We start from the raw sequence: 15,142 nt of genomic DNA, 5'->3' as shown, positions 1-15,142 counted from the left end.
TCATACAAATGTGAGTCCCAATTATTTCAAGGAAGGTAAACTCTAGTATAAATGAGAAAGATATGGATAAAAGCATAGCTAGTTTAATATAAGAACGACAAATGTTAACTAGACTTATTGAGGTGATCATTTTGCAATATACACAAATATCAAATGACTACATTGTACACCTGAAATATGTCAATTTTAACTCAATTTAAAAAAAGAGAATAGATTAAATTTTAAAAAGCCATAGATTATTGTGGCTCTTGTTTTGATTTATAAGCAAATGTCAGCATACAGAAAGTGATTTAGAAAAAGCCATGATATAATTCTCATTATAATCTTCACAACAGTCAGACGCTTTATAATTGTATCTAAAATTATCCCCAATATTATAAAAGAAAACTGACGAAGTAGAGAAAAATTTAAAAAGAACATGACCATTAAAATGTTACAGAGGGGGGACTTCCTTGGTGGTCCAGTGGTTAAGACTTCACCTTCCAATGCAGGGGGTGTGGGTTCGATCCCTGGAGGGGGAGCTAAGATCCCACATGCCTCACGGCCAAAAAACCAAAACATAAAACAGAAGCAATATTGTAACAAATTCAACAAAGACTTCAAAAAAAATTTACAGAGGGATTAAAATTCAAATATATAAACAATTCATACAACTCAATATCAAAAAAACAAACAACCCGATTACAAAAATGGGCAGAAGATGTCAAGAGACAATTTTCCAAAGAAGATATACAGATGGCCAACAGGCACATGAAAAGATATTCAAGATCACTAGTCATCAGAAAAATGCAAATCAAAACCACAATGTGATATGACTTCACACCTGTTAGAACAACTATCATCAAAAATACCACAAATAACAAATGTTGGCAAGGATGTGGAGAAAAGGGAACCCTGTACTCTGTTGCTGGGAATGTAAACTGGTGCAGCCACTGTGGCAAACAGTATAAAGGTTCCTCAAAAAACTAAAAGTACAACTACCATATGACCCAGCAATTCCACTCTTGGGTATATGTCCAAAGAAAATGAAAACACTAATTCAAAAAGATACACGCACCTCAATGTTCACAGTAGCATTATCTACAATAGCCAAGATATGGAAGTAACCTAAGTGTCCATCAACAGATGAATGGGTAAAGAAGATGTGGTGTGTATATATATATATATATATATATATATATATATATATATATATATACACACACATATATATATACATACATATATATATATACATATACATATATACATATATATGTATATATATGTGTGTATATATATGTATGTATATATATATGTATGTATATATATACATATATATATATACATATATATATATATATACACACACATATATATATAGGTACATATATATATGTACACATACACATGCCACACACACACAATGGGATACTACTCAGCCATTAAAAAGAATGAAAATTTGCCATTTGCAACAACATGGATGGACTTAGAGGGTATTATGCTTAGTGAAATGTCAGACAGAGAAAGACAAAAACTGTATGTTAACATTTATATGTACAATCTAAAAAATAAAACAAACTAGTGAATACAACAAAAAAGAAACAGACTCACAGATATAAAGAACAAACTACTCGTTACCAGTGAGGAGAGAGAAGGGAGCAGGGGCAAGAGAGGGGGTATGGAATTAAGAGGTACAAACAACAATGTATAAAATAAATAAGCTATAAGGATATATTGTACAGTGTAGGGAATATAGCCAGTACTTTATAATAACTATAAATGAAATATAATCTAGAAAAATTTTGAATCATTACGTTGTACACCTCAAACTTATTATAAATTTTATATATATTATAAAATTTTATATTATAAATATTATACCTCAATTAGAAAATGTTACTGAGGGAGAATTTTAAGTCAAAATTGGTTGTGATCATGACAGAACAAGTTGTTTTAGACTATCTTCCTATAGTCTAGAAACTGTAAAAGTCAGACAAAAGAGATTTTTAGAAATAGCCAGCATTAAACAACAGCAATACAAGCTGGACTGAAGGGACTGTGATATCTGGAAGAACAGAGCAGAGCTAGGTAAGCTCTGCATTTACCTTGACTTTTCTTCTTAGGGCAATTGTTGAATCATGGCACAGAGATGTAAGATATAAAAACAAAGTGGTTTTTTACTAGACTATGGAAACAGAGGTTGGAGTTTGTGGATGCCCAAAGAGCAGGAACTTGAGAGGCTAGACCTGGAAAGAAGGGTATTACAGAGAAGCAAATCCAAAAATCTGCATGCACTTTCCCTGAGTCATCAGTTGACTTCTAAATGGCATGTGTGTAGTGAAATTCCAACAAATTCAGGAAAGAACAGTAGCTTAAAGGCTAATGAGCTGAGCAGTGAACAGAGGGATCAGAGAAGCTACATGATGTTGAGAAGACAAAGGTTGGAGTTCAAGTCTTATCAAAGTAGAAATGCTTTGGTAAGCACCCCAAACTTTCAGGTAAGACCCCAGGAATAAGGACATAAGTGAAACAGACCAGACTAAAAAGCCTAAAACCAGACCCTAACACAATCAAGGCAATCTGATAGCATTCTATCTGCCTGTTAGAAAACTTAACTCTCTTTGGAAATAGAAAACATCTTCCAGAGCCTCTATAATTTTTATCCACAGTAGGACTGTGAGGCCTACTAAACCAGTAGACCCAAACAACCAAAAACAAACAAAGAAACAGTAAATGATAAAAAGAGACCTATAGTGATTCAGATAGTGGAATTATGAAACAGAGATTAGGAGTGACACATTTAAGATGATAAAGAAAAAACATGGAGAATTGCACCAGAAACATGGACTCCATTTTTTTTAATCAAATAAAAATTTCAGAACTGAAAAATATACTGAGATTCCAAAAGATAAGTTTTAAAAGCAAATTAAAAATAGCAGAACAGCATAGTAGAACTATATACAATAGGCAAGACACAAAAACAACCCAAGTGCCCATCAACAGACAATTGGGTTAAGAAGATGTGGCATGTACAGGGAACTTTATTCAATACTCTGTAATGACCTATATGGGAATAGAATCTAAAAAAGAGTGGTTATACATGTATGTATAACTGACTCACTTTGCTGTACAGCAGAAACTAAGACAATATTGTAAATCAATTATATTCCAATAAATTTTTTTTTAAAAAAAAGAGGTGGTATACACACACGGTGAAATATAATTTAGCCATAAAAAATAATGAAATATTGTCATTTGCAGCAACATGGATGGACCTAGAGAATACCATCCTAAGTGAAGTAAGCCAGAGAAAGACAAATATTGTATGATATCACTTATACGTGGAATCCAAAAAATAATACAAATGAATCTATATACAAAAAGAAATAGACTCACAGATATAGAAAGCAAACTTATGGTTACCAAAAAGAAAAGGGAGGGGAGAAGGGATAAATTAGGAGTATGGGATTAACAGATACAAACTACTATATATAAAATGGTTAAGTAACAAGGATTTACTGGACAGCATAGGGAACTATATTCAATATCTTGTAATAACTCATAATGGAAAATAATCTGAAAAAAAAATAAAACTGAATCACTTTGCTGTATACCTGAAACTAACAAAACATTGTAAATCAACTCTACTTCAATCAATCAATCAAAACAAATTAAAAGGAAAAAAAGAAATAGAACAGAGTGCTAATTAGCTGCAAGATATCAGTGGAAAACATTCAGACTGAAGTGCAGAGAGAAAAAAGGGTATTAATACAGAAAACGTGGAAAAAGTACAAAAGACATGGACAGAGTCAAAAGGCCTAACAGCACAAAAGTCATAACGGGGAGGTAAATGGAATTATACTATTAAAACATTTTTATATTGTTCATGAGGTGCTAAAATACTAATTCACATTAGACTTTAATAAGTTAATTTAGAGTAAAGTTTGGAGAGCAGTAAAAGTGCCAATTCATGGTAAATTATAGTAAGTCAGAAAGGCATACTGGAATCTCTAAGTTAATTACTAAAAGAATAACAAGATTATAAAATTAAAAAGCTAATAGAGGAAAATTGATAACAAAAAGTGTAACATTACTCAATGTTACTAATCACCAGGGAAATTGCAAATCAAAACCACAATGAGATATTACCTCACACCTGTTAGAATGGTTATTACCAGAAAAACAAATGACAACAAACACTGACAAGGTTGTCGTGAAACTGGAACTGTTGTGCACTGTTGGTGGGAATGCAAAATGGTGCAGCTGTTATGGAAAACAGTATGGCGGTTCCTCAAAAAATTAAAAAAGAACTACCATATGATCCAGCAATCCTACTTCTAGGTATTTATCCAAAATCAGGAGCTCAAAGAGATATTAGCATTCCCATGTTCACTGCAGCACTATTCACAAAAGTCAAAATATGGAAACAACCAAAATGTGCATCAATGCATGAATGTATTAAAAAATTGGTATATATATACAATGGAATATTATTCAGCCTTAAAAAAGAAGGAAATCCTATGCATGCAACAACATCGATGAACCTGCAGGACATTATGCTAAATGAAATAAGTCAGTCACAAAAGCACAAATATTGCATGATTCCACTTACATGAAGTATCTAAAATAACCAAACTCATGGACGCAAAGAATAGAATTGTAGTTGTCAGGGATTGGAAAAAAAGGAAGGAGGGAGCTGTTAACCAACAGGTACAAAATTTCAGTTATACAAAATGAGCAAGTTCTAGAGATCATCTGTACAAAAATACTGTATTGTACACTTTAAAAATCTGTTAAGAGGGTAGATCTCATGTTAAGTGTTCTTATCACACTAAAATAAAAAAGAAGAAAATAAAATATAAGATTATCCAAATATAGGCAAAAAAAAAAAAAAAAGCGTGGGGAGGAAGGGTTGGAGAAGTACAGGAAGAAAAATAGATGATTTCTGATCCTATGTGGAGTCAATTTGTTGTAAAGTTTGGGAAGTACAACTGGAGAAGCCAATAGTTGTGGCTATGTGTTGCTTTTCTTGCTCCATTGGGAACCTATCTCAATTTTCCTTTGGCAAATCATCTTTTCCCATTTTTAGTCCATGTAGTTTGCATGAAGACTGTAACCTCTGTAACCCAAGATAAGTTGATGAGCCTTAATTCTGGTAGTTTTGTTAGTACTTTGGGGAAAGTGGAAAATGTAGGATTGCTAGCTTTGATATTTGTAAATCTAGCACTTTGGGGGGCACCACATAGAGAGAGTTGCTAAAGAATGAAGCCACTGGGGAAAGCAGAGCTAATGGATGGGAAGAAAGACTGAATTCTAATGTCATCATTTGAGGACCTGGATCCACCCCTGCCTGGATTCCATCCATGCTAAAATGTTTAGTTATACATTCTCTTCTTGGCTTAAGCCAGTTTGAAGTAAGTTTCTGTCATTTGTAATTTCAGAGTCCTGACAGGTATGCTCAATATGTACTTAGTGTTTAACAACTGCTTAAACAAACGCCATTATTATCAGCTATAATATAAGTTAATTCACAGATATAAGGACTTGTCAAAGCTCACCAAACATTCTTAACATTCTTTGCCCAGGAATGTTAGTTAAATTCAGGTCAGAGAAGAGCACAAATGGTTTTAACTCTTTCAAAATATTCTGATATTGGGACTTCCCTCGTGGTCCAGTGGTTAAGACTCCGCCCTTCCAATGTAGGGGGTGTGGGTTTGATCCCCGGTTGGGGAACTGAAATCCCACATGCCACATGGTGCAACCAAAAAAAAAAAAAATTTCTATACTGAGAAATGTAGAACTTCCAATAATTCAATTACATTTGGTGAATGCATTGGCTATTTGAAACATCGTATTTCCTCCCATTTAGGAAGTAGTATCAACTCTCTACCTCTGTCTCCCACCCTCTCTCTGCAGGCACTGATGGACACACACACACACACACACACACACACACACAATGCTTTTTCTTCCATTAGAAAGCAATGTTCGGTCAGTAGTTTATTCGCTATGTTTGTTTTGAAAGATAATTTTGAGCAAAGATAAAACTGAGGCATTCTTAAACAAATATGTTAAAACCCACTGATACTACGTGAGTGCTTGAAAGAGATACATTTAACATATTGATTTCATGCTATTAAAATCATCTTTGGCAAACAAGGAAGATTAGGTTTTTTTTGTTTTTGTTTGTAAAAAAGTAGTGATAATCCAAAGGACAATTAGAATCAAAACAATGGATGGCTTGCGAAATGTTATTTCCTTAAATAATCACTTTAATATTTTCTAAAGTATTAATACTTCTATAAGAAAAATTTAATTGCTTATTAGGCATCATGATAATCTCTAATTTTGTAAAACTGTGTCCTTTCCTAAAAGGACACAATTCAATCACCTACTTTCAATAGCAAGTTTTTCATAAAAATCACATTTAATAACGATTTTTTCTATGAATTTAAAAATTCTGTACAAAGAAACAGATCTATTTAAAAACTTTTATGTAACCTATATAGCTAAACTTTAGAGTAAACCATTTTTGGTAATAAGTTTGCTATATATGGTCAAGATATGGTAACAGGGAAGAGCCAATTTTGACTCCATGTTGGATCTGTTTCTTCGACTTTAACCTTTGCTTTTCGTTGCTTTTGTTATTATAATCATACATAATGGCCTGCCTCAGGGAACCCTGACCCTCTGCCAGAAAGTTAAACTAAAGTGCCTTTGTTCAGCTCACAAGGAGACTACCTGACCTGGCCCACCTGTGAGTGGCTTCAGAAAAGAAGAAATTAACCCATCCCCTCCCCAATGCTGGCCAAGCCAGGCAAAACTAACACCGCTTTTCACTTTACTTCCTTACCTCTTCCCGCTTTCTGTTCTATAAAAGAAAGTGGTATCCAGACCCTGATAAGATGGTTATTTTGAGACATTAGTCTGCCATCTTCTCAGTCTGCCAGCTTTCCAAATAAAGTCGCCATTCCTTACTGGCCTGTACTGTGTGTAGCCAGCATAGCGAGTTTAGACTCAGTAACAATGTGTCAACTTCCTTTAAATTATTATGCAAAATGGGTCAAGTTGAAACTAAGACCAATTTTCTCAAGACTTAGTGGGATTAACAACACTGTAACTATTTTAATATACACCAAACTAAGTAAATCTATTTACTTGAGTTAAGCTGAAAAATATTTGTAAGAAGTGTTTATTGAGCTTTCAGAATGTCCACAGATTCAAATTACACTCACCTTTGTCAGTTAATAAAATACAGTAGTTAGAAGGAACATGTTGAAATCAGAAAATCCATGTTAAAATCAGAAACATTTGGACCATATAGAAAAACTCAAAGTGTACAATGCAATTTAACATAATCTTGCAGATTATAAATGTAGCAGTGAGATATTAAAATGCATACAAGAAAAGAACAAATAGAAACGATACCCTTTTTAGTTGCTGTTCTTTTAGGCTTTTCACTGTCCTTGCAGGCTCAGAAATGAAGTTTTTATAGTTTTCACATATATTGATCCGAGACTGGGCTACCTGCATTGTTCCCTCGAGAAAAGATTTCCAAACGGGATACATGCTCCTAAATTCAAAGAGGGACAGAAAAGTATTAGGCAGAGGAAAGGAAGAATAAGTTGTCTAACCTTTTGCTCACTGGCTAGCACTGACAAAATAAATGTTTTCTTTATAGTTTAAAGTGTATTTATATTGGTTCATAGGTAGTAGTATTTTTAGCATATATAACAAGTAGAAACTTGGAATACACTCTATTCCTCTATAGCTTGACAATGGGCCATTTTGATTCACTAGCTATTCTTGATACTGGAGTAAAGTGATACAAGGATTACAATTCTAGACAAAGCTAACACTATAAAAATTAGTGAATACTTCAGACTTTCCAGGCCTTTCACTGTTTCAGGAGTATCATTATGAATATCAAGTTTCATTATTTCTTTATGCTATTTTCCTGATTTTACAGATGAGGTAACTGAGGCTCAGATAGATTTAGAGCAGCAGTCCCCAACCTTTTTGGCACCAGGGACTGGTTTCATGGAAGACAATTTTTCCACAGACGGGGGGCGAGAGGGGGGAATATGGTTTAGACGGTAATGCGAGCAATGGTTCAGGTGGTAATGTGAGCGACAGGGAGCAGCAGATGAAGCTCTGCTAGCTTGCCCGCCCGCCGCTCACCTCCTGCTGTGCGGCCCGGTGATGGGGGGGACCGCTGATTTAGAGGATCACTCTAGATCACAATAGAGTGTGGCAATACTGAGATACAGACGAATACCTCTAAAGTACATTTTCTTTCAACCAAATTATATTGCTCTCTTACATAAACTGATGTGCTGGAAAAAAAATCATGAACAACTGCTTATGTTCTTGAGAAGTCTATTTGTTAGAGAAAAGAAGTCTATGGTATCATTGCTCTACATCTGTTTCTCTGTTGTAATAATGCTTCGCCAGCATCACGTTGCGGCCTGGAGTCATTCCAAGCAAGTCCCATCACCTCTACTTGATAAATGTGCTCTCAGAAATCTTTTGGTAAAGTCAAAGAATTATTCATCCTTTGCTTTCTGTAGCCAACTTCCTTTTCAAACCTTCTCTTCTGCTTTGCTAAATGCCTTAGTCAGTCCCAATATGCTCCTAAACTAGTTATAAACATATTTTATAACTTACCATAACAATGAATGGTACCTTGTTAAAAAGAGATACTTGCACTGATAGATTATAATATCCATCTCCTAAGATTTCCCTTCTTGTGTTACGTGGATTTCCTACTATAGCAATGTATGGGACCGTGTGCTACATAAAATGCTAGCTGTGGGTCAATGGATGACAGTGTGAAAACAAGAAAAAGAAAATTTGCCTGGGTCTCCATCCTACTTGGAACTAAAAAAAACTTGAAACTGCACTTCTCAACCAAGGGAATAGTTTGTGTAATGGATTAGTAGTTTGTAATACACCAAATACATCAGTTTCGATGGAAATATTCACTTATTTAAGCAGAGGTATATTACTTTCCCTTTGGAAAAAAGAGTCAGTGTGTTGTGCCACCAGAAACTGTCAGCATAAAAGCAATGATGGGCTTAAGAAAAGCAAAATGAATACAAGTAATAAATCTTAACTAAACCTATTGTGGTAATCATTTTATCAATATATGTAAATCAAACCATCATGTTGTACATCGCAAACTTATACAGTGATATATGTCAATTATTTTTCAATAAAACTGGAATAAAAACCCAGCAAAAGTAATGCCCTCCATGACCTTAATGCATGACTACCAATGGAATCTAGAATGTAAACTCACCACAGAACCTCCTAAGCAGTCCAGATAATTGATTTTCTCAGAGAATGCACCGAGAGAAAAATTCAGTACTATGTTTTGCAATTATTAATTTATACTTAATACACATTTTTAAATCATAATGAAAATGAGCAAGGACAATTATGAATTGTAATCCGAAGGAAGGAAGGAATAAAGGAAAGAAGGAAGGACAGAGGAGGGGAATAAGGAGGAAACTATGCTCGCCCCTTAGGTAGCACCCTTTTCCTTTTACCTCTTCATCTAGTTGACTGTTGCTCATCCTTCAAACCTCAACTTAAACGTAACTTCCTCAGGGAAGTCTCAGGATCACCACCAAGCCAATGCACAGACTCAATCAAGTCCCTTCCTGTTATTTGTTCACATGGTTCTAGCACTATTCCTTCAATTATAAATATTTTTATGTTAATTGTTAATGTTTGTCCCTCTCACTATAGTAAAAGTTTCATAAAGGGTACATGTCTTTCTCACAATTGTATTGCTATTTCTAGGGCCTAGCACATGGCCTAACCATTAGAAAGGTTATAATCAGTATGTGTTGAATGAAAAAAAATGAATGAATGGATGAATGTATAAATTATGAGGACTGTACAACAAAAAGAAAAATCCTTTCATTACAGAGTTAAAAAAGAGATCTTTAGAGACCAGCAGACAAATAAATAGCAGGCAAACATATTCACAACAATGACACACCATGAAACTCACAAAATTCGGTTACCAGTCAGTCAGAAGACCTGGGTTCAAGTTCTAGTTTAACCAATATAATCGTACGTAGCACATCTCACTATACTTTCATTTCCTCAACTGGCAAATGGAAAAATAACAAAAATACCAGCACCATGCAGCTCACAGGGCTATTTTAACAATTAAATGAAAATGATGTGAAAATTATTGCCACACAGATTCTTTTAAATGAATAAATAGTAATAGTCACAGAATTGTAGAAGAAATAGAAGTACTTCTTGTTAACACAATAGTGGTAGTTCCAATGGCAGTGGTGTTTTTCATTCCAATTGTGAAAAAATAATAATGGGTTATAGAGTGATTTTCTAAAAATTTTATTTCACTAGGCTTCATATATATAATTTTGAAACATAAGGAAATGTATCAAGCATTTATGGTACTTTGTTATTCTGATCAGGTCAGGAAATGAGGCTCAAAATTATATAAGAAAAGAAGAAAATTCTTTTAAGAACCTATCTCATGCTAGGCACTATGTCATGTATTTTACATCTGTCATATCATTTAATCCTCATGACAACTTTGTAAAGTAGGCATTATCCTCATTTTGCAGAGGAGAAAAAGTAAGGCTTGGAGAGGTTGTGAAATTTTTCTACAGCTATTCACCAGGAAATAGTACTCTCATGGTCATAACCTAAACTTTGCCATTAACAATAACTACCCCTCTGCTCTAATACCAATTTAATCATCTAATCTCTGACCAACACCTCTTGTTTCCACTCACTCCTTTTAGGATTCTCACTTCAACAATTATTCAACCCTATCACAGCCCACAATCCATTTCATCCTACCTCCTTTCCACTGTCTTTCACTCCCTCTCATAATCTCCCTTTACAGCTCCTTACCCAGCCTAGATTTCATGGTCCACCATTATGATCACCCTCTAACATACACCCTAGCTGAGCATGGTCTTTCTCTAGTTGTGGCAAGTGGGGGCTACTCTTGGTTGCGGTGCGCAGGCTTCCCCTTGCGGTGGCTTCTCTTGTTGCAGAGCTCGGACTCTAGGCACGCGGGCTTCAGTAGTTGTGGCACGCGGGCTTCAGCAGTTGCGGCACATGGGCTCAGTAGTTGTGGCACGTGGGCTCTAGAGCGCAGGCTCAGTAGTTGTGGCACACAGTCTTAGTTGTTCCATGGCATGTGGGATCTTCCCGGACCAGGGATCAAACCTGTGTCCCCTGCCTTCGCAGGCAGATTCCCATCCACCGCACCACCAGGGAAGTCCTCTTTCGGTCATTATAATCTACAAATTCCAAACTTGGTTAAATCCAAAATTCCGTTTACACCATACCAATGTCTGTGCAATAGAACGTTGCTGGAGTAAACAATAATCATGCTGCCTAGTCTCACTTTCAACTGATGTCAAATAATCCCTTAGTGCCCTCCAGCAATCCTACTATATTCCCCTAATCCACTTATTTGCTCACTCTTCTAGATAATTATTTCCCACCTTTTCCTCTCATCTCAAACCTCTAATATGACCACACTTTCAGTTGATAATGAAGTATGAAGATAATGTCCACATGCTCCCTCCACATCTACCTATCTCCCTGCTTTTGTACCCATACACTGTGTCATCCCTCTTTTTACTCCAATAAATTACCTGTGCTCTGAAGGCCAACTCTTCACATCTGTATATATAACCTCTAACTCAACAGCAATCCAGTAATTGTGCTTTCTCCTACAATATCAACTTTTCCCTCTCTACTGGATCATACTCATATAATGTCTTGCATCTTAAAAAAAAAAAAAAAGCCCTCCATCAACCTTCCATTTCTCTCCAGCTACCACCCCAATGTCTGCTCCCTTTAACAGCAAAACTCCTCAAAAGAAATGTCTGAAATTACTGTTTCCACTTCTCCTCCTGGTCACTCTTGATTCAATTCAAATAAGGTTTTAGCATCCACCATTCTGAAATTACTTGTCAAGGTCATCAAAGATCTCCCTGTGGCTAATCCCAATAGTCAATTCAAGCTTTGGGCCTATTATTCAGTCTATCAGCAGTACTGACCTAGTTTATCCTTCTTGAAATTCTATCTTTACTTGGCTTCTAGCTCTCTTATAGCTTCTTATAGCTCTCTCTCTTGGTCTAGCCTTATCTCACTAGCCACAATTTAGGCTCCTTTGCTAGTTCCTCTTCATCTCATTGCCCTGTAAATGCTAAGAGTGTCCCCACAGTCAGCTTCTCCTCTTCACACTCACTCTTTAGATAAGCTCATGCAGTCTCAAGGCTTTAAATACTGTCACTATGCTGACTATTCCTGAATTTTTAATTCAGACATCTTCCCTAACCCCTCAGTTGCCTATTTAACATATCCAACTTGGATATTTAGTAGGTATCTTAAAACTAACATGTCCAAAAACAAATTCTTGATTTCCCTAAAATCTGTTCTGTTAATCTATTCCATCTCATTGACAGCTACTCAAACCTCTAGTTGTTCAAGCCCAAACCCCTAGAATCATCATTGATTCCTCCTTTTTTTCTCATATTCCACATCAGATTCACCAAGAAATACTGTTCACTAGACTTTAAAAATATAATGGAATCTGATTACTGTCTATCTCTTCCACCGCTACTACCCTGGTTTCAGCCACCATTATCTCGTGCCTGGATTACTATAATAGTCTAAATGACCTCTCTCTGATTTTGCTCTTGTCTCCCTAAAGTCTAGGCTCTACACAGTATATCCACTGCAGTGCCAACCACTTCTTGGTACTTTGTTTTCTTTTAACTATGCTTACTGTCCTTGTCACCAAGTGACAATGTTTAATTACTCATATGCTTATTGTCTTGTCTTCTTTCACTAGAATGAAGACTCCATGCAGCAGCAGCTTTGTTTTATTCACTCTTGTATCCTCAGCAGCTAGAACAGGGTCTGGCACAGCAGGCACTCATTCAATATATATTTACAGGAGGAAGGAGAGGAGGGAATGATGGAGATTAGATTCAAACCCAGATCTGTCTGGCTCCCAAACCTCTGCTCTTCTGCTGACACAAGATTGTTCTAGGTCCAGCATTACTATTAAAGAATTTTTAAAAAGAATCTCTTCACTTTAAAAAAGGTGTATACTAAGTTCTTTGTGTATGTCTTACACAATTTGTGCCTCATATCTCCTATACCATTATTATTTTTTGTTAAAATGACTCACCTTTTAAACTAAAATATATGTATCTTACTACTTCATATTCCACTCTAATTGAAAAATAAAACTTGCCATAATAATTAAGTTTTAATTAGTAAAATTCAAAAATATTGATCCATATACCACCTAAAATCTCGCTGTGAACTATTTCTCATATGACTATTACACTGGAAAACAGAGAAAACCTTATCAGGGAAAATTTTTATTAAGAAATAAACCAACAAATTTATTTTGACTGTAGTGGTGGCCACACGAATCTACATATGTGATACAACACCACAGAACTTAATATGCATACACCTACATACACACAAATAAGTACATGTAAAACTGGTGAATTCTAAATTAGATTGGTGGATCGTATCAATATCAGTTTCCTGGTTGTGATGTTGTATTATAGTTATGCAAGTTATTACTACTGGGGGAAGTGGGTGAAGAGTATAAGAACACTCTTTGTATTATTTCTTAAAACTGCACATGAATCTATAATTTTTTTTTAAGTAAAAACAAAAGTTTAACAAACAAAAATCACAGATCTACCCTTGGCCTGAAATACAGCACCACACATCAAGAAGACTCTAGAAAATGTGACAAGTTAAATTCATAATCTAAGATTAAGTTACATAGTGACTGATAACAGGAGAAAGTATGGTGTTTAATAAATAAGTGTTCATGTATTGCTGTTTTTGGTAGTAGGAAGGGAGACTATCCTCAGCCTAGGTAACAGAAGTAAAGGCAGGGAGAATGACTGATACTCAGTCCAGTTGAGGTGTGATAAGAACTGCAGTACAACTGTAGCTTAAGGTGCCCAAGGGTTGGGGAACCAAGCATGAAAAAAGGAGAAATGGCCAGAAAGGAGCAAAGAAAGGTAATCTGGGGTCAGGATTCTTCCTGGCTTTTGATATCATAAAAAAAATTTTTTTTTAATTTCATACTATTAGCAAGGAGAAACAATAGAAGATTTTCAAATAGGGTGAGAGTAGGGTGAGACATACAGACGTACAGGTTGGTGGTACTGTGGCAATGAAATTGTGAAGGGGAGAGATCACAGACAGAGAAGCAGCTACTTAACATTCCTAACAGAAGATGAGGTCTGAAAAGAAGTCACAGTTGGAGGCAGCTGACTTGTTGGTTCCCAAGCTGAAGAGTTAATAAAAACACAGATCATTACTAGTTTATAGGCAATATTTAAAGATAGAAATATAGATAAGATTACTTAAAACAGTCACAAGAGAGCTGAGGGAACTCCAAGAAATATTTACATAGAAAGGACTTGCTATGGTCTGAATGCTTGTGGTCCCCTGAAATTCATATGTGGAAATCCTAATCCCCAAAGGTGACTACGGTATTAGGAGGTGAGGCTTTGCAGAGGTGAAGGCAGAATAGTGCCGTTATAAAAGAGACCCCACAGAGCTCCCAAACCCCTTCTACCAAGTAAGGGCACAGCTAAAAGTTGAAAAGTCTGCAACTCAGAAGAGGGACTTCACCAGAACCTGACCATGCCGGCATCTTTGTCTTGGACTTCAGTCTCAAGAACTGTGAGAAATAAATTTCTCTTACTTATAAGCCACCCAGTCTGTGGTATTTTGTTATAGCAGCCTGAACAGACTAAGACAGGACGAAAAACCTGTCCTCAAAGATTAAAAAATAATAATAATAAAAAGGTCTTAGAGAAAGTATTATTACAGAAGTCTAGTTTCCAGGCAAACGGGGGTGGGTTTAATGGCATTAAATGGTGCATGTATCATCAGACTGGCAAAAATTTTCAAAGATTGACCATGTGCCCTGTTGGTAAAAAATAAAAAGAAATGGGTAGTTTCAAATCAAATTTGAAGACATGTAAAATATACTAAGACAGAGTTTATGAAGGTTAATTTATAGTTTCACATTTTAAATGTATAAACCCTTTGACCCAGCATGTTCCCCTCTAAGAATTAACCCTATAGATATACTTTCACAATG

General features: G+C 35.5%; 1 protein-coding gene across 3 annotated transcripts in view; it reads right to left on the bottom strand.

Moving 5' to 3' along the window:
- The window catches only part of FCHSD2 (FCH and double SH3 domains 2), a 303,585-nt gene that overhangs the window by 152,784 nt on the left and 135,659 nt on the right, over positions 1 to 15,142 (bottom strand). For all 3 annotated transcript variants that reach the window (XM_060018316.1, XM_060018315.2, XM_060018314.2), the window contains exon 5: positions 7,411 to 7,555. In XM_060018316.1, the coding sequence (XP_059874299.1) occupies positions 7,411 to 7,555 (145 nt within the window). The remainder of the gene's footprint in view (positions 1 to 7,410; positions 7,556 to 15,142) is intronic.

Source organism: Delphinus delphis, chromosome 8 (assembly GCF_949987515.2).
Source record: "Delphinus delphis chromosome 8, mDelDel1.2, whole genome shotgun sequence".
In the NCBI taxonomy this organism is placed as follows: domain Eukaryota; kingdom Metazoa; phylum Chordata; class Mammalia; order Artiodactyla; family Delphinidae; genus Delphinus; species Delphinus delphis.
Note: the sequence above shows the minus strand (reverse complement) of the source record. Positions and strands in the feature narration are given on the sequence as shown.